The following is a 19,820-nucleotide window of genomic DNA, read 5'->3' on the forward strand; positions in this document are numbered from 1 at the left end:
CTGGAGATATAACACATTACCGCTGTCTAATTGTAAAGGCTAATTCATAGTTGAGCAGGAGCTGCAACAACTCCTGGCAAGTCTGATGCTCCGTTCTCCCATAGCTTGCAAGCTTGGCTGGCAAGTAATGACTGGTTTCTTTTCATTCAGAGCACCCACAGCAGTTCTTGTGACTGAAGTGACCAAGGTGAGTAGGCCTTTTATTAAACACTCACAGAACGAAGTACAGGAGATAAGGAACAGAAAAGTCTTGAGTTTTACTCCAGCACTTTAACAAGTGTAAATAGAGCGGTAAGGAATTTCTCTCAAGTGTAATCTGCCCGTGCTGTACACAAACGACATTAGTGTGGTGCTTAAGTGAATCACATCTCTGCATCATTCATTAACTATGAATACACATATAAGTATGGGCTTCTCACTTTGCCTCAGCCAACCTTTTAAGTTTGGGAAAAAAGATCAACATACCTTTTGTTGAATCCAATCTTAATGATTTCTAAAGTGAAAGTCTTGCATCTGAAGAAAGCAAAAGGCAGCAAGCTGCTCTTAAGGCTAAGGGACACTTGTCCCAACTCTTATTGTGCAGGGAATCCATCAGGTAAGAACTGTGAACCCGTGAGCAAGTAGGTCAAAATGGACATTTAGGTTTGCTATATCCTTCATCAGGAAGCCAAGTAAACTTTAATCCTCTGGATTTATTCAAGTCATCTTTGGTGGATGTTATTTCTGTACCTTTTCCTCATATCCTGGAATTATTGGCCCTGGAGTTATTTCCACATTGACTGATTTTACAAGGTCTAAAGTGACACATCGTGTTCCCCTAAACTTCCCAAGCATTTATATGTGAGGTCTTCATTAATCCAAGTCTGTACCAAGTGTTCCCTAGCATCAGGGTGCCATTGATGTTACTAAGCCTTTATAGTACCTATTTTGTTTCTACTGTGAGACAAAAATAATTTAACTGATCCTATGTAATCACGACAAGAGATTAATTAAAATGCCAAGATAGGAAACAATTTATTATAGAGAGAAGAAAAATTTCTCATCCAAAATATAGAAATCTGTACAACTTTGCCACAATCAATATACATGAACTGTACAAATTTACACCAGTTCATAATTTACCAAATAAAAGATGACTAACAAAGTTCACAAAATAGATGGTGGTTTGTGGAAAAGACTTTTACCCAATTAAGAACAAGGAAATTACAAACCAGACCTCCACTTTCTAAAAATAAGAAGTTTACTCAGTCTTAGAAAACTACAAGCTAGCAAATGTACAGATAGCTGGCTGGTGCTAACACCACAGTTCAGACAGTGTCTTTATATGGTCTTTTTAAAGCCTGTTGCCATGGCAGATTCTGATCACTTGCTACTTTTGAGGCCAATGTAAAGATCTGACCATTTCCCCAGGTCATTCTTACTATTTTATCTTATGTACATTTATACATATTTGTAAGTGCTAGGTAAAAGTCTGAAAATTAAAATTTCCAGTACTATGGTGTTCATAAGTCTTGTTACTGAGCTGCCAAAAATGCTAACAATTAATAAATGTAATAGTGCAAATTTACTCTGCAAGACCTACTGCAGAGAATCACTTTATAAATACAGATCAGGGTTGAAAATTGGTGTAGAAATTAAGTCAGGTGTCTTGGAGAAACTGACACTTCCTAGATCTTCTTACTCCCTAGCAAGCTGCAATCATTTTGACTCACAGGCTATTAAATCACTGAAAGGTACTGTCCAAACTATGGCACTGTCACTTTAAAATATACCACTCTAACGTGTGCCAGATCTTCACAGCTGTGACATGGTTTAAATTCCATAATCCATCCCCAGAGGTGCCCACCCAAAGTAAAAACCAAATTTATCCATCCATTTTAAGGTGATCCATCCACAGACTATATCTTAACCTGATACAGTCATCATATTGTAGCTTTTGGAAGGGCTAGTTCTGCCCAAGAGAAGTTCCTCCTTACAGCTTATTCTGCTGTCTACCATTTGCATGTTGGTGTTACTTTGGCTACCTCCTGCTGGTGCAGCTTCGTACAGCACACAGATCGAGCCATCCTCTCCAATGCGATAGGACACTTCGTACGGGTCAACCCAGAGAGTGAGTTCGCTCGGAAGAAGCTGAAACAGTTCCTGACTGCTCAATCCAATCCGCTGTGCTGCCTGTCCAATGAGAGGATCCATTTTATGGTTGATCCGGATACATCGGTAACCTGATCCCTTGCATGGCTTTTCTGGGAACCAGTGGTGTTTATAATGTTCTATAAAATAAAAAACAAACATTATCCTCCTTAATTCCGTGTCGAAAGATGCACGCAGCGATTACTGGTCTCTTGCAAATTTCACACATCAAGATCTTAAAAAGCTCGTTATTTCAGCATCAAATGACTCGAAAAATCATTATAGGTTTTATTTCTTAATGATTTATGTAAGTGCTATGTCCCTTGGGAAGCACTCGTACAAAGTTACTGTTTTGTGCTACTGTATAGAGAGCAATATCCACCACCAGAAAGGAGTGAAAAGCAACTTCCAAGCATTCAGAAAAACAAATATAAAAATACAGAAATACATAAAAGAAAAACTCAAGACCTTCTAAACATCATAAACCAGATAGGAAAAACGACCCTTTCCAGCATCCTTTTGTGATCACACCCGTGCTTAGTTTCTCACATTCTAAGAACACCCAAAAATAACTAGGGAGGAAACTGGGCAGCATTTACCGACTGACTCAAGCTGTATTTCACCACTGTTCTTCCCAGCCTGTTTTCCATGGCGAGAAACCAAGGACTTACCTCAGGAGTTCCATCCCACCCAAAACCCTATCGATCTGAGGGTACTTGTAGCCACTATCGAGCCCACTGGGAGGGCTTGGGAAAACAAAACCCACAGGGCAATGACAGAACCCTCGGTAATTGCTCCTAACCGGGGCTCTGGGGCGGCTAAGAGACGCTTCCAGAATAAAGGGCAACCAAGACTCATCGTCCACCGATGAATTTTACTTGACAAAAAAAAACCAACTCCGGAGCATTTTTCTTTATGGAAAGCGGGCGGTTTGAGCCCTTGGCGCGGAGCTCAAGTCCGGGCTGCTCGAAAGCTTTGTCTACGGAGGCAAGGGCTGTGGGGGGTGTGTGGGGGGGGGAGCTGCCTGCGCGACGCCCGAGCCCCTTTTGTTTACAGCCCGCTCCAGCCTCCCACACCCGCCGGGCCAGCTCGGCACGGAGGATCCCCGCAGGGGCCGAGCCACGGCCGCGGAGCCGTCGCCTCCCGCGGAGGGGCTCCAGTCCCTCGGAGGGGCCGATCTTTCCCTTTCCCTCTCTCCGGGCGCCCGCGGAGCGCGGTGCTGCCCGCACCACCGCCAGCCCTGAGCGGGCAGACGGCCCGCGGCGGAGGGGGGGGAGCGGCTCCCGCCGCGCCCACGCCGCCCTCACCTGCCAGCAGCTCCTGCAGGCACTGGCTGAAGGTCTGCAGCTGCCGCTCGTTCATCAGCCCCTTGGTCCGCAGGAACTTGGAGATGAAGCCCACGGCCGCGGCGATCTCACGTATCATGCTGGCCCGGGTGTACAGGGCGGGATGCATGGAGGCGGCGGCGGGCGGCAGCCAGCTCTCCGGGGCGGCCGGCGCTGGGACGGGACGGGCCGGGGCGCGGGGCGAGCGGCGCGGGACGGGACGGGGGCGGCGCGGCTCTAACTGGGCGCGGAGCAGGCGGCGGAGCCCAGATCACATCCCGGGGGAGGCAGCCTCCGCCTCCTCTTCCTACGGCAGGGGGGCGGCGGCAGCAGCGGCGGCCGCGGCAGCACTCCCCGCATTTCCTGCGGCGAGGGGCGAAGGGAGTTACCCGCCCTCCGCCGCCTCTTATAGCCGCCACCGACCGGAAGTGGCGTCATGGCGCCGGGGGCGCGCCGCCGCCAATCCGGCGATCGCACCATCGTGACGGCAGGTGGCGGGGCGGGGCCAGCCGGGGTGGGTGACGTAATCGGCTGTAAACAAATAGAGCCGGGGGCGCGCGCAGGGGTCGGCGCAATGGGTCGCGTGCCCGCGCGAGGGCCTCCGCGTGCCGGGGCGCGCTCCCGCGCTGCGGGGAGCCGCGCGTGAGGGGGTATGGAGCGCGCCAGTGCGGGGCGTCCCCGCGCGGGTCTCCGCGCGAATCCGCGTGAGCAGGGCACGGCGCCGGCCGGCGGCGGGGCCGCACGGGAACCCGCGCGAACGGGAGGGGCCGCGGCCGCGCGCTGTCGCCGGGGAGCGCGGAGCCACGTCAGCGGCGGGGGCGGGCGGCGCTCGGGGAAGCGGGGGCGGGAGCGGCCGCTCTGGCGCTCGGCTCGGCCCCGGCGCGCCGCGTCCGTGCACCGGCGCCTCCCCACGCAAGGGCGGCCGCAGCAGGACAGCGGCGTGGGCGCTCCCAGGACGGTGGTTGTTTGTGCCCGCGGGCGGCGGAGGTGATGTGTCTGTGCCCCCTTGCCCTTCCTCGGAGCGCAGGGGTGCTCCGATGGCTCCGCGCAGTGCCCGGCGGTCCGGGAGCCGGAGCGTGATGCTCCCTCCCTCCCGTTTGGGAACCGCGGTGTCCGGCCGGGGAGCTCCGCGCAGAGCGAAGCCTTTCCCGGGCAGCCGGCGGGCCCTTGTGCCGGAGCGGGGCGAAGCCGCCTGACAGGCCGCCGGCCGGGCCTCGGGCCTCGCTCCCTGCGGACATGGCAAAGCACAGCGTCCGGCCCTGCCCGCCCGCCCTGCGCGCTCCCATCGCACTGCGCTGCTGTCCCGGCTGGCCTGTCACAAAACACCTGCGGGACTGATGTGTCAGCCAGTGACTGCCAAGAAGGGTGTCAGTCTCAGGCCTTACAGTGCTCTGTCTCCCTTTCTGCTAAACAAAAGGGGAGAGGAACGGCAGAAGGTTTCCGTTTGGTTAGTTTGTTTCGGTTTTGTTAAAAAACACAAAAGCATAGCTTCTTTGATAGAAACCTTGTTCTTTCTCAAGGGTTTGTGCCCTGCCCCCTTGCAAAGCTTCAAGTGAAATACAGCCTGATATTTGCATGTACGGTTCTTACAGTCGACGATCAGAAATCAGCCCAACAAAGGCACATGCAACACACCGTTTCTTTTTCAATGAAAATAATTCACTAGTTAAATATATAAAAATCTGTATGTGAAATATTTGAATACAAGATGAAAGTAAGCGGATTTTTTGCTTCTCTGGTGTGAGAGATGTAACTGTACAATGGTTTTGGCCTCTTCTCTGCACATGAGATCTATTCTATCTTAGGCTGCCAGCCTCAAGGGACTCTCTTTGAGTCTATACACAAGGGAAATAGGCAAAACACCTTCAAAAGATAATCCCAAGAGCTCAAACTCGCAGCTTTACTGCATACTAAAAGTGTTGGTGTGAGTTTTAGAGCACAGTCTCATCCATTTTTCCCCTCCGAACTTCTGAGTATTACATTAACAATCGTGAGCTGACCCTCCATTCTGTGAGAAGAGCTGCCAACCTGGCCTGTGCTCTTGCTGCTCCTCAGGTGCCAGCCATCCTTTCTTCTCAGTGCTTCTGTGGCATATGTGAGGTATATCCAGGGCTGCCATTTCTGCTCTGTTCATAGGTTGGAAAGTGCTGTGCTCTTTCCAACTTTGAAGCAGAAGATGCTTCTCTCCCCCTTCACAGAAATGTCCACCATCCTGCTGGAAGCTGTTGCTTACCTTGTGCAAAAGCGATGTTTCAGCATTGCAATCACACTAAAGTAATTCCTGGAAATACCTCAAAAAACAAAAAATAATGTCATGTTTGCCACATTTGCCTGGACCTGAGCTTTTTTATCTAGGTCACTTTCTCATCTCTTCTACATAATTCCATCTAGAATCAATAAGGTGTTTTAGGAACTCTCAAGTAGGTAAGTGGCCTTATACAGTAGCCCCCCAAAACATGAGGTTTAATGTCACCAGCCATAACTGCCACAGACAGCAAGGCTGTTCACATTTGAATCATCCCCCTTGAGTTGTGCTTTTAAGAACATAATGTGGCAACATGTACTTCATGTCACGCTCAGAGGGGGAGAAATTTAAAAGATCCTTTTTTATCTTTTTTTTTTTCTTTAAAAAAAAAAATCTGGACCATTAAGGAGTTTCTCTCAAATCTCTTGCAAAGTCAATAAATTCAGGACTCTTTAGCAATCAAGTTTTCATAGTTCCTATTGATTCCAAATAACAGCATGTATAAAACAGTCTTCTCTGTGGAAAGGGTAAAATGCTGTGCATACAGATCCAGTCCACTGGTGAGGAATGAACTACCTTGGTGTTCATTGCTTGCAGCCACCAAGCTGTTCAAGTGTAACTTCAAGGCCAAGGCTTGAGATGCCTGCCAGGAGGATCTCATCCCTATCCATGGGTGTGAACAAGGTAACTGGAGCTGCTGATGCTGTTTTCCCAGTCCAGACAAGTGCATTTCCATCTCAGTGCTATGGCAGGACACCAAAGGAGCTGCTGCCATTTCCAGCCTGTGAAATTCTCCCAAAGATTCTCATCTTTAAAGTCTGCAGGCTCTTAATTGATGAGGAAGACTTTGGCATGCAGCTCACAGCATTAAGCAAAGTCAACTTTTCTTGATTGGACAGTAATGGAGAGCATCAAATAAACTAACCATACCATAGCCTTTTGCTGGTTTAGCTTCCTGCCAGTTGCCAGCATGTTTCACTGATCTACCACGCCACTCTGAACTTCTGTGGCACTTCCACATTTTGGGATACACTGGGTTTTTGGGTTCTTTTTTTCTCTGGCCAGTTCCCAGCTGTCTACTCCTGTCTCTGCAGCTCCAGACACAGAGGAGGCAGTTTGCCTGCTTAATAGTGCAAGATGTTCGCTGATACATAAATGGCAGGCTGCTGAAGAAGATAAATGTAAATGTCTGAGAACTTATTCAGCCCATCTGATACTTTAAATGAAGCAGAGGCCCTGGGGAGAAAAACTAAAGAAAAAGTGTATGTGATCATGTAATTAAAGACTGGATCATAATGGATATGCACAGAAGGGTTGAATTAAGGTTATACTGGCATCCCAGCTTCTAATATTTCCTAACTTTTAAGGAATACAATGCAACCTTTACAACATTTCTTTCATGTTCTTTTGGCAGGATGTGTTTCTTGACATTGGTTTGGAGAGAGCCTAGCACTTTGTGAGTTCTGTCATAATGGAAATAAGCAATAGAAATACACTTTTATCTGTGCCACACACGCACATACACACCCTGCAACTATTACAACATGCTCTTTTCACAGCTTTTTCTGAAGGAAGCTACTGAGTGTTCTCTATGGTAAGTGAAAAGATTCAAGAGTTCAAAGGTGAAGAATTAGAGTTACTTGATTTTTAAAAAATTTGCTCTAGTCTTAGGGTCTGAATTAGTATATATTTCCTTATGAAAATAAATGTATTACCTATTCAGCATGGATATCTTTTCCTGTTTGAGAACTTATTCTTGACAGAATAAAGAAATACAAGAAAGTGTGAAAGCATTATAGGTTATGTGGTATCGTATTAAAGCCTTTCAGTGTAGAAAAGTGTCAGGTCTCTTCCCTTCCTGTTTCAGTTCTAGATAATTTTTTTGCATTGTTTGACATTGACCTAATAAAGAAGTAACAGTTGAGAAATAATTGGTATTTGTTTCCAAAAAGCACTATATATGCCTTAGATTTGCATAAGCTTTCTCTTACCTGTAAGCTGAAGAGTACTGGTTACAATACATAAAATAGAGCAACAATCCATTCTATGCAGAGTTTAGTTTTAGTGCAGGTTGATGTTATTAAAATGCCACACTATTTTCTTCATTTAACCAGTATTTGAAAATGTATAGGAAGAGGTTGCCTCTTTTAGTTTTTTTCTCTATGCAGAAGAAAGCTTTCCATGGGATGCTTAAAACATTTTTCAATGTTTTAGCCCTTTTCAGCCTTTGAATATGCAGTGGCAGCTGTAGTGACATTAAGATGCTGCTCCAGGAGACAGATGCAACCCAGAGTCCGTAGCCAGCCCTGCATGCCATGGTGTTCCTCCAGGGACCCCAAGGTCTCCCACCTTGTTGTGTAAAGTTTTCAAGGAGACACTCCTCAAGCTACAGTGGTGATGTGGGAGTCCTCCCTGGAAAAACTTTGGCTCCATGGCTTGGTTGTAGCCAGAGACAGCAGCAGCCAGCCCCTCTCATTGCAGGTGAGTGCCCTTACCTGCCTTCCAAGGGGAATGTTGGCCCTAAGGTTTTTTCTCCCTAGAGCCTTGAGAGCAGACTCTCATTCCTATTGTATTGCCACTAGAAATGTTTGGACTTGAGCTCAGGCTCAGACCTGGGTTCAGAAATGTGGTATGGATCCAGGGCACTGGCAAAGCAGCACTCTGCAATGAGGAGGGGGTAAAGGCTGTTCAGCTCTGAATGTAAGCCTGTCTCTCAGCATTGCAACACTGCACATAACTGCTGCATTGGAGCAGTGAGTGTTTCATCCTGAAAGTGTGGGGGTGAAGAAGTCAGTCACATATTCTTCCAAAATGGAGAAGTCTCGCATCTGAAAGGATAAGATAGACTGGTAGGAGTCAGAGAAAGGGCAAAAGTCTGATCTGTGACCACACTGGGAATTTCCCTCTCTCTTCAACATGCTCATGCTCACACGCAAACCCACACGCCTGCAGTCCGCATTTCTAAATTGGTCTATCAGGCAATGAATTCTTCAAACCACTTCTCACATAAGTAGAGTCCTGTTTAAGCAAGTGGGACTAGTTCTGTAAGCCAGAGTCCCATTCTACAGTCCAGCAGCTGTTCAACAAACATTTCTGTCTCTGCAGGGAGCTCAAGAGGGGATGGAAAGACTCAGAGGGGCAAGGGCAGGCTGTCAGCATTGGCCATAACTGTGGTATGTTCATTCCAGGAAATCCATCTCGTGATAGCCTAAAATGAAATTTTAGCAAAACTTTAGCAAAACAAAGCAAACTTTGCTTCACTTACTCCATACAGAAAAAGGTTTGCATTATGGGAGATAAGCTTGATTTCAAAGGGGATGCTCACTAAGAAGATATTTCATTGTGGCATGAGCCTCAGGTCTGGCCAGGACAGAAACCAGAATCTGGCCAGGACAGATTCAACAGAAGACTTTTCCTATGCTATTCCTTTGACTTCAGCAAACATGCAACAGCATGCACATGTAGCAGATAAAAAGCAAATTCAGAACATAGTATTCTGTTTTGCTTATAAAGATGATTTTTATTTTTTTTCCTGAATGGGATAGTAGCAGTGTGGCAGCACATGCAACATTTGTTTTTAATAAAGCAATCATAGTTTGGATCCAGTAAAAACAAAAAATTTAAAAATATAATAGAAACAGATAATTTGAAAGCTTGTCAGTAGGGAGAACTCCTCTCAACATAGCTATACATAATCATTATTACCCATTCAGGTTTTCTTTTTTATAAATTTAGGAATTAAACAGGATAGAATAATCTAGATGAGATAAACAGTCATTCATTACAATCCTGAATAGAAGCTGTTAACAATAATATTAAAGTGAAAGTAGCTTGTAAGTGAAAAGAATGATTCAACCATTTGTTGTTGTGCTCTGCAATCAGATGATGTCATCTCAAATTCCAAATTTTTACTTTTCCTGTAGTTTTTTATAGTAAAGCTGGGAAGGGGGAGGGGGATGATAAAGAGGTTTATGGTTCTCTGCTTCTTAGAATTTTATTTTTTCTGGCCTGCTGTGTAATTTTAGAAAGATCTGAAATAATTTCCAACACCCTTGTCTGTACTGGCTACATTATGGGCTCTTGCACTGCCTGGTGACTGCCGTAGCAGCCTGTGTTGGTCAGCACAAGGCTCTCAGTAACCCTATGGTCAGGCAGAGGAAAAACCAGGAAGTTATTATGATACTTTTATTTATATATGACTTTAAGAATTAAAACTTACTGTCTGTAGATTTTAAGTGCAAATTCCATTCAAATACATAAAGATTTTTAAGAAACCAATATGTTGGTCCTGCAAGTATTTTTTCCTTAGTATTTGAACCTTGTGTATTTTGATTTATGATGTAGTAAAAATCTAAACATATTTTTTAAATATTTTAAAAAACATCTGAGAAAAACCTTTTTCATTTCTTTTCCAATGATGTCCTGAAAATTTCCCAAGCAGCTTTATTAAGATTCATTATTTGGAAATCAAGCACACTTTTAAATTGGTGGCTCCTTTAGAGCAGTTATTAAGTAATAGCAACAAAACTACCAAAGCTACCTGTCTCAAAAATGCATCAAAATACCAAAACATGGAGACATTGTAATGATAACACTGGAGATTTTAGGCCATATCTTCAGAGATTACAAAGGATATTACCTACTATGCACTTACTAAAACAGAAACAAACAGTAAAACAGTGACTACAATATTTAGCTAGACATAAGCACCTGCCTCACTACACTCCCAACATCTCTCCACCAAAGTTGGACATGTGGGGTTTTTGGCTTGTAAATCAGGTGTCTCTGCATGAGTTTCATTTTTTGCAGGTCTGGCTTTGGAGGTCAAGTTATTTCATTTTAACTGGTTTGTTTTTGGGTTTTTTTTGTCCTTTTATTATGGTCAGTCTATCTAAATCCTGCATATCAATGCAGTAAATACTTTGGTGCAAGAACAGGCACTTATCTTTTTCCCCTCATTTTTTTCTAGCCAACACTTGCCATAACTTATTATCTTTGCCAGTCATTTGTAGTCATGGCACTGCTCCTGTTACAGCTTTTTTTTTTCCTTGCAACACTATTAACTCAGGCATTTTAATCAGTCTCAAAATTCTCAGGACAAAATTAATATAATTAGTTCTCTAGGACAGATTTGGCAGGGTGAAAGAAGCATCACATAGAGAGTCTGTGTTATTACCTTCCTTTGAGCACTGAGAGATTTTCTGGATATTATCAGGTGGGAAAAAATTAAAATCACAGCTACACAGTTCTTACTTGATTGTGTGGCTTTATATACAGTGCTGTTCAATTGCATTTACATGTGAACACTTCCCTCATGCCCACGTGAAAGTGTAGTCACTCATCCCTTTAGCAGGTTTCTAGTGCATGTCGCATGCCGAAAATTAAGCTGTTCGGCCGCTCCCCGTGTGACTTGAATTCTTTCCCCAGATGGGATGAAGAACCCTGAACACTCAATAACTTACTTTCCTGAATTCAGTCATGTGAGTAATGTCTCTGGCAATGATGAGATTATCCTCATAATTGCGAATGAACAGCATTGTGATTTTAGGCCCCATAGTCCAAGACTTTGAAAGTCAGAGCTCACACTGGTTTTGCTTCTTTCTTAGGCATGTGCCATAAACTGAGGAATTTGCTTGGTCCTATTCCTATAAATTCATATAGTTTACCTATTCCAAACAAAAAACCAACCAAACAAACAAACAAAAAAGACAACTGAACCCCTCCCCACCAAAAACCCAACAAACCAAAAAAAAGTTCTTGTTTTTTAATGGTACTATTTTAGAGGAAACAAGAGTTATCTGATCATTTAGACATGGATCCTTTATGAGCATGCTTGATAACACTAGGAAAGCAGGGAGAGGAGCCTAAATACAAGTAGAGATAGTAATCTAGTTATTTCACCAAAAAAAGGAAGTTTTTTTCCTTCATTTTTTTAAAGGAAATCAGAAACGACTAACTAAAATAGAAACAAAAATCTTGACAGCACAAACATACACCTCTGTTAAATTAGGCCATCAGTTCTGACTTAGATTAACCACATTTCTTAAATAGGCATGTGATGAAAAACAAGAAAATCACAGTTTTTTAATTAAAAAAAAGGGAAAAAATAAAGATGCATAGCATCTGTGAATCAAAAAATCCCAGTCTTTTGATCTATGTCTTTTCATTTTCTGCTTCCAACAGCACCTTCAGTGACCATTTTTCCCCCTCATGTTTGTCTCTGATGCATTTTCAGAGACAGAGGAACAAAAGCTGCTTGATACCCCTCTTACAATAGCAAGGAGATGTGCCTGGCTGTGTGGGAGGAGCCACTCAATTCTTCAGTGTAGTGCTGGGTACACATGCTTCAAGCAGCATTAAGTGTTCCTGGGAGCAGGGAACAGAGTGTTCCAGCAGGATCTAACATACAGGCAAAGATAGAAAGCCATTTTCTTCACAACTAGCAGTGCATTAATACATGATCCCAAGCTTGCAAAGGATGAACCTACTGTTTCAGAACTTTTTCTTTTCTTTTTCACATCTTAATTCACTTTTAAATTATTTAAGAGGATTCTCTGGGTCTGTTTGTTTGGGGGTTTTTTAACATGATTTTTTTTAAAATTCTCTGCTTTATGAAAGCCTGCTTATAAAAATTACGTAAGAGACATAGCAGTTGCATAACACATCCCTTGAGGAACTTCATAAAATGTCTTTGCAGACACAGTTTCCTCCCTTTGGGTTTTTGTGCCCCACAACTCAGTTAGCAGTCAGTGGAGAGGGAACAAATAGAAATTCTTTTGAGATAACAGGGGAGAAGGGAGACCTAGAGCCATGTGTATCTACACTATGGAGCAGGAGCACAGGGCTGTGCTCTACCAGAAGCAGGTGGAGTCTCACCAGCTGTCTCAGCCCTATCTGGTGCCACTGCAGCCAGCTCATGCCCCAAAATGGTTCTATTTCATACCAAGAAACCAACTTGTGCAAGGCCAAGGTGGGGAATGTGTGTCACACATTACTTTCCCCCGTGTAGACATGTCTTTATTGTTTCCACTCAGTTTTGTTACCCTGGAGCTGTAGGATGTTTCCTGCAGAGTCATCTCTTCCCACCAACTCAGAGCTTCAGTCTCATCTACCAGGCAGCATGGTATCTGTAGAGCCATGCCAGAGCAGGTGATGTCACCAAGTGAAACAGAAGTGTTTCACCTAAGATTCAAAAAGCCCAAAACAAAACAAGAACAACAAAATTTCCCAATTTTCCCACTTGTGTGAAATTCTCAGATCTGTTCAAAGCTATCTCCAAATGTAGGTGCATACCCCTGGATTTTCTATATTGATATCAAAGTATAAAGACAATTATTAGGGATGTCCTGGAGTGGTCACAAGAAAACTTCTTCAGTTGCTACAGTCCTAAAGAAAACTACCTGTCCATCAGTTCCACAATTTCCTACTTTGCAACAAAAATAAATTCACTAGTTTCTATAAAGAAGGCTTAGTAATAGCTGACATTTCCTGAAGATTGGTCATGTTTTTTGTTCTTAAGGTAGAGGAATTTACAGTAAGAAATAGTGATTTAAACCTGAATTTTTCATGTACGTGTTTTAAATTGCTAGACTAATGCAGTGATTTCAACACAAAACAGCCTTGGAAGGATGAGCTGAGCCGTACTTCACTGCTTTGTTAATTTATACTCAGTATTTCACCCAATGGACAAAAGTACAACAAGGATGAATTTCAGTTGCTCAAGAGAAGAGAACAGTAGTTACAACCCTCAGCCTAACACTGATGACGGTTCAATACATCGAGAAGTTTTGATGATATGAAGAATCACACTTTCTTTGGGTACAGGTGAAAATTTCACCTTTTGTTGGGTTGGAGTGCATTAGATAACTGTGGATCTCATTTCATTATTGATCTAATAATCTCAAATCTTTTTGACCCTGTGTTTGTAAATACCAGATACTTGCTTTAGATTCCCGACTCCAGCCATAAAGCAGTTACAGACCACAAAAATGCCAATTTCATCAGTAGAACAAAGGCAACAGCGGTTTTACTGCTCCTGATGAAGGTCAACACTCTTCTTTGTGAAGACAGATAAATCAAAGGTTACCTGTAGTAAATAAAGTTATGGATGGTCACATAAAAATGCAGTAATGTTGCTCATTAACTCCAAAGACTGGAGACCAAACAGCTGTTTAATGGAGGGTGTAAGAGAATTTTATGTGCACCCATTTCTGAAGCAAATGAAACAAAAGTAGCGGCATATTTTTGTTTTATAACTGCCATGAGTTTTCTCCAAATATTTTTATGGTTATCACTACCATCTTCCTCATTGATGATGTATCAGTCACATAACTCCTTGAAAGGAAGCTGGCCAGCCTATTTATACATACCTTCCTCTTCTGGAAGCATAAGGCCAACATATTGGTGTGCACAAATATCAGCTGTTCACTGGTGCATACACATCCCAAATCCATCATGCTCTCTTCTGGTGTCAGAGGAGTTTTTCTATGAAATTCTGTAGAAGCATTTTTCACTGTGTTGAATGATTTAAGAACCTTGCCTTTAAAATTTACCAAGCCTATTTTGTTTTCTTTCGCTTGGTGGCTTCTAACGTATTGACTGACTTTCATGCTTGTTTTTGTTTTGTTGGTTTTGGGGTTTCTTTCTCGGTTTTAACTGAAAAAACATTCAGATTCTGGGAAACAGGTGAGTTCTTTCTGGGAATGAGTTCCTTCTTGTCAATAGCAGAGTGTTAGATCAGGAGTTGTGGAGAGACAGAGACCAGAGATGCTTGTTCAGAACTGTATCTTCTCAGTGTCCTTTAACAGGTAGCTAGCTCTAAGGCCTGTGAATTGAGGATATTTGTTACCCTTTGCACATGATGAATGGGTTTAACGGCTATCAGATTTATTGGAATACTGAAGGGTCACTTAAAAGGTACTTAGACATATACATTATTGAAAAGCAATTACTTTTATTGCTAGGATGGCTGAATGACCTGTTTTTACCTTGAAAATCAAGCAACACAAACAGCAATGAATATCATCCCTATGCTGATTGGAATTATTTGAACCCCTCTACAAATACTAAAAGCGCTAAGATCCATTTTTAAGAATCGGTCCCAGAATAGTTAATGGTATATTTTGTTACAAAAACAAAACAAAAATTAATTTTTAAAAATCTGCAGATTACCATATGGATTACAGCATTCATAAAACACACTTCAACAAACACTTTCTTCAGCGGTTCTTTTGCAATTGAGATGCAAAGTGAGTGTTAAATGCTAGAGAAGGTTGAAAATGTTTTCATTTATCAGAATTTGAAGTTTTTCTGTTAAATTGGGACAATCCTATTAACACAAATAGTCCCACTCCCTAAGAGGACTAAATACATTGCTACTTTTCATTTCATACACACAGGTACTACTTTCAAGAGAACAAAGTATGTTCCCTGATACGAAAAAATTATTAACCTGACAGGACAGAAAGCAAGGACAACGTATAACTGCAGAGAGTGAAGCATTTCAAATTTATTTAGGTATGTCATTTGCACATCCCAGAGCTCATAAAAGATGGGTAATTGTTTTTGTGCCCACTAAGCAAAGCCTTTTCCAAACATAAAAGAAAATAAAAATCAGTCTTCCTTCAGATTCATGCATGCACCTCCTGCTTGGCCTCAGTTCTGTCTCCCCTCCAGAGATGAGGGGACACTGGGCTGATAACCAATGACCCTGACCCTCTCTGGAAGAGCTGCAGAGGGTTTAGATAATGCAAATATCATCCACAGACATGTACAGAGGAAAAACCAGGCCAGGAGAGTGTTTTTGTTCCTGTACAATGCCTTTAACCGCTGGGTAACTAACACACCTTTAGCCTGTTGTGTGTCTCCTCACCCTGAATTACAACCCATGTCTCTGTCCACAGAGTTACTGGGCCTGCGTGCTGTGACCCAAGAGAATAAAATCTGCAGAGCAAAATTTCTGTCTCTGAGGGCCCAGAACATGCAGTCTGTGGTGCCTGGTGCTGTGGGCTGTATGTGACCCCCTCCATTCTGATCCTTGGGCTGTACGTGTGGCAGCGGATGGAGCACACTGTGTGCGGGGTGTCTCTCTCAGACGGGGTGCATCAGGCTGCTGGCATGTGTGAGCACACACATAGACATCACTGCAGTGCTCCAGTGAGGCCCAGCTGTGGGGGCACTCTGGACAGCCCCATGGCTGACACGACAGAGAGAAGTCGGCCACCTCAGGATATTTTTGCTGCCTGCTTGTTGCAGCTACACCTGCCAGGGCACTGGTGCAGCCGAGGATCTGGGCTCTCAGCAGCAATCAGGTCCCCCTTGCAGCTGATAATGTGGCTGTCTAAATATATCCATGATTAGGGCTACCCTGCACAGATTAAAGTCACAGCTCTGTATCTCCCAGCTGAGGCACAACAGTTGGCCTGATGACAGCACAAACATGAACTTTATGACCTGTTTTCTCAAACTGTTTTTTAAAGCATGCTTTAAATATACTGGGTCACTGTCTGTTAGAATGGATCGTAACAAATGTAATCCCTTCTCCAAGGATGGCTTCCTTTAATTCTGTGAATTGAATTGGGGTGCAGCAGGCAACATGATTAGGAGGTCATCTCTTTAATGTTTCAGATGCCTCTAAGTGTGCCACCTTTTATTTTCAACAGGAAAAAAAAGCAAAAAACAACATAAAAACAAACAAACAGAAAAAAAAACACACGAAAAAACACAGCAAAAAGACCCCTACATTTTTGTATAAAGTATAATCAAAAGCTTTTAGCAAAAGCTCACATTCAAGCATTTAATTTTATCACCACTAGAGTAATGATGTATAAGGTACCCTGTTTTGATAATCCCACCTCCTCTTATAGACAGCCCTCTTTTATCTTCCTTATATGTTTCAGGGGACAGAAATTGATTCTGTGATCCTGAACAAGCCATTCTAATTGCTTGTCTGTCTAGAGCTGAATTTAAGGCATTGCTGCCTTGATAAACAGGAGTCCTTTTGCTCTCCCTCAGAAATCCCCAATATAATTATGGAAGATTCAACTCTTCATGCATTTTTCCCTAGAATTTGACCTGCTTTGCTAGTACGTCAAAATTGACTGCAATTTTTGCATCCAGAGGATAACTAATTTACCTTATCTTTTCCAAGTGAATGCAACTGGGAATTTGGAAACAAGGAAAAAAAGACCTTATTCCTTTAATTGGTCACTATTTTAGCATGAAGTTACACACAGGGGAGCCTTGAAACTTCTTCCATGTTCATACCCTTTAATTCAATTAAAGCCCTAAGCTAAAGCAAAGAGCTAGCAGGAGTCAGATACTATTGCTACTGATAATGTAACTGCCAGAAAACTAATGGCATATAAACAATTCAAGTAGCCCTTTTGTTATGAGATTCCCATTCTGAAGCAGGTTAGTTTGCCTAGGAGATAACAAAATTATTGATGAATTCCTGACTGACTTTCTCCAGTCCTTGATTTAAAATAGGCCACTGGATTTAGGCACTTGAGGTGCAAAGGAGTATTTATATTTTCTAAATGGCCCTCTGTAGTCTGAAGAGATCAATGATATACATTTTGCTTGCATTGCCTTCATTTGGAGCCTAGGGGGAAAACAAAAGCACAAATAATGGATTGATTTAGATGGAATTTGGGATAATAGTCTGAGGATTTCAGACAAGTTTGGAGGATGTGTGAGAGGCCATGTAAAGACCCAGTGATATACAGGGTTTCTTGTATGGTCAAAGTATTGGCTGCCAAATGCAGAACTTCAGAGAAAATGGAATTTAGGCTTAAAATCATTACTGTATTCAAAAGGAAAGATCATCATCCTAATCACAAGGCTTAAGCAGTAAATAAAAAATATACAATAGGAAACTACAACAATATTTCATTGATAAATAAAACACATGTATGTTACTTTTATACTGATGCACATTCTTGTAGTACCAAATAAAGGACTCTGCAATACCTCTTCTGACCCAGAGGAGGAAAAAAAACACGTAACATGAAAAAATACTCAGAAAAATGTCTAACAAATCCTATCCCCTGAAACCCATGAAAATACCTAAATCTGCTGAAAATATGTGAAGAAGTAGGTTTCATGATCAAGAAAGATATTGAAATAATTGACACAGTGTATTAAAAAAACCTCTATTTTTCTCAGGTGTTTTGATTAATTGAATAATGACAAAAAAAAGAAAAAGAAAAAAAAGAAACACTGACAATATTGGCTGTACACATTTTGGATGATTGGACTAAAAAAGGCATCAAATTCACACCTATCAGGGGAGGTCAGGTAGCAGCTGTCACTCGTGTATCTATATACAGATCCTCTCTCACAACAGGGATTTTAAAAAGCAGATAGCTTTATCTTCTCTCACTTTTCACTCTTCAACATTGATTAGGATCAAACTGATCAGAACATTCCCAGGTAAGAACTTGAAATTACTTGAAAGCAATGATACATTGGCAAGCTGGTTTGCTGGTCATCTTCTCCCAGAAACTGTTTAGTTACAGAATATCTCAAAATGTGAAGTGGGAGGAACCTTCTCCTTATGCAAAAGTCCAGCTTCCTTCTTAGGACAGCAGTGGGGTTCCTATAGCTCATATGAGTTTCTTCTGCAGGAGCATTGTATAAGAGGTAATTCACTTCTAGTGTAAAAGCTGGCTCTTGGATTTTCCTGCACCTCCTTAGTATGTCTGTGCTGCCTGACCTCATTAATCTTGTTTTTCATGGTCACTGTACTGTGCAGTTATTCCATTAACATATTGTAGTGCTGCCCAAGGCTTCTTTAATGTATGTTCTATTTTATATTTGCCTAATTTATTTAGGCATTTGTAGTGCATTGACCACTGTAGGATTTCCCTTTCTATGGGTAAATGAGGAAAGCATATGGCATGGAACAGCGAGCTATTGACTGTGTTCATGGGAAGCCTGGTAAAAGGTCACAGATACTCCAGCACAGAATTCAACACAAGTTCAATTAAAAAAAAAAAAAAATAAATAAACCATTTTCCACATAGGGTGAGTTTTATATACATTTTGGTCTATTCATACCAAAGGGATGAGAAAAGGTGCCTACAGCCTATGTATAATAGGTATTTAAATCCCTCAACAAATTTGGTATCCAACTCAAAGAGTAGATGTTGCAGAGGTCATAAGCAGATCATGTTATGTGGTAATGCAAAACCATACATTCTGGTTTCTATTATTTTTAGGAGGAACAATAGAACTGGCCAGATTCAGCAAACAAAATAAAAAGCTATGGCAAAGCGATAACAGAAATAAGACTTCTTTTCATGAGATCACTCTTCTGTATCTAACATATATGCATACATTTCCTTGCTTGGAAATAAAGATCCTAATTTCTTTATCCCTTTTTTCTTACTTAATGTACATTGTCTCTTTCTTTAGGAAGACAAAAAAGCTCAAGATGTCAATGACAGAAATGTAAAAGCATAAGAAAGCTCTTTCTAACTACACTTAGGTTTAATATATGTTGGTGGAAGTTGAGAATCACATGTAAATTATTTTGATATGCAAGAGTACATAAGCATAATCTATTATTAAAAATATTTTTAATATTGAATTGTTTCATATCCAGTCCTTAAAAACATCTTAGTTTTAATATTAACTGTACTTAATCAAACAAAAGGAGAGAGAAAACCTAATGTGTTACTGTTTCATTCTTTCATCATCAGTGTTTAAATTATATTTCATGTTTAGTGGATAATCATCAAACTGTACCTGTAGTACATTCTGAGTTGTTTTCCCTGTTGGAAGAAAAATACTAGGGACTTTTGATGACAATTTTCAGAAAGGGCTGGTGTTTCTGGGTCCCAAATTTGAGACCCTTTCATTAAGAGCTGTTCATATTGATACTGTGAGTAGAGTTTATGCACTAAAGAATCAGCAGGATAGTAACAGTAAGAAAATCACTTACTCTGAATCTAGGAAAAGTAAAGATCAGACAGTGCCTTTTGCTTAAACCTTAAAACATCCACTCATCTCCAAAGTAAGGCAGGACAGCACTGCTCAAAACAATGAAAATCCAGCCCAAGCTTGCTCTAAGTACCTGTCACCCCTCTGTCGTTGTCATTACATGTTCAGTTGCTGGA

General features: G+C 42.2%; 1 protein-coding gene across 1 annotated transcript; it reads right to left on the bottom strand.

Moving 5' to 3' along the window:
* Positions 1-989: 989 nt before the first annotated feature.
* On the bottom strand, positions 990-3,837 carry BTG1 (BTG anti-proliferation factor 1). The gene is made up of 2 exons (XM_015628046.3): positions 3,438-3,837; positions 990-2,270 (listed from the first exon to the last, which is right to left on the bottom strand). The coding sequence occupies exons 1-2, from the start codon at positions 3,583-3,585 to the stop codon at positions 1,906-1,908; spliced, it is 513 nt and encodes a 170-aa protein (XP_015483532.1). The 5' UTR covers positions 3,586-3,837; the 3' UTR covers positions 990-1,905.
* Positions 3,838-19,820: the final 15,983 nt, after the last annotated feature.

The sequence above is a fragment of the Parus major genome, chromosome 1A (assembly GCF_001522545.3).
Source record: "Parus major isolate Abel chromosome 1A, Parus_major1.1, whole genome shotgun sequence".
NCBI classification, from domain to species: Eukaryota; Metazoa; Chordata; class Aves; order Passeriformes; family Paridae; genus Parus; species Parus major.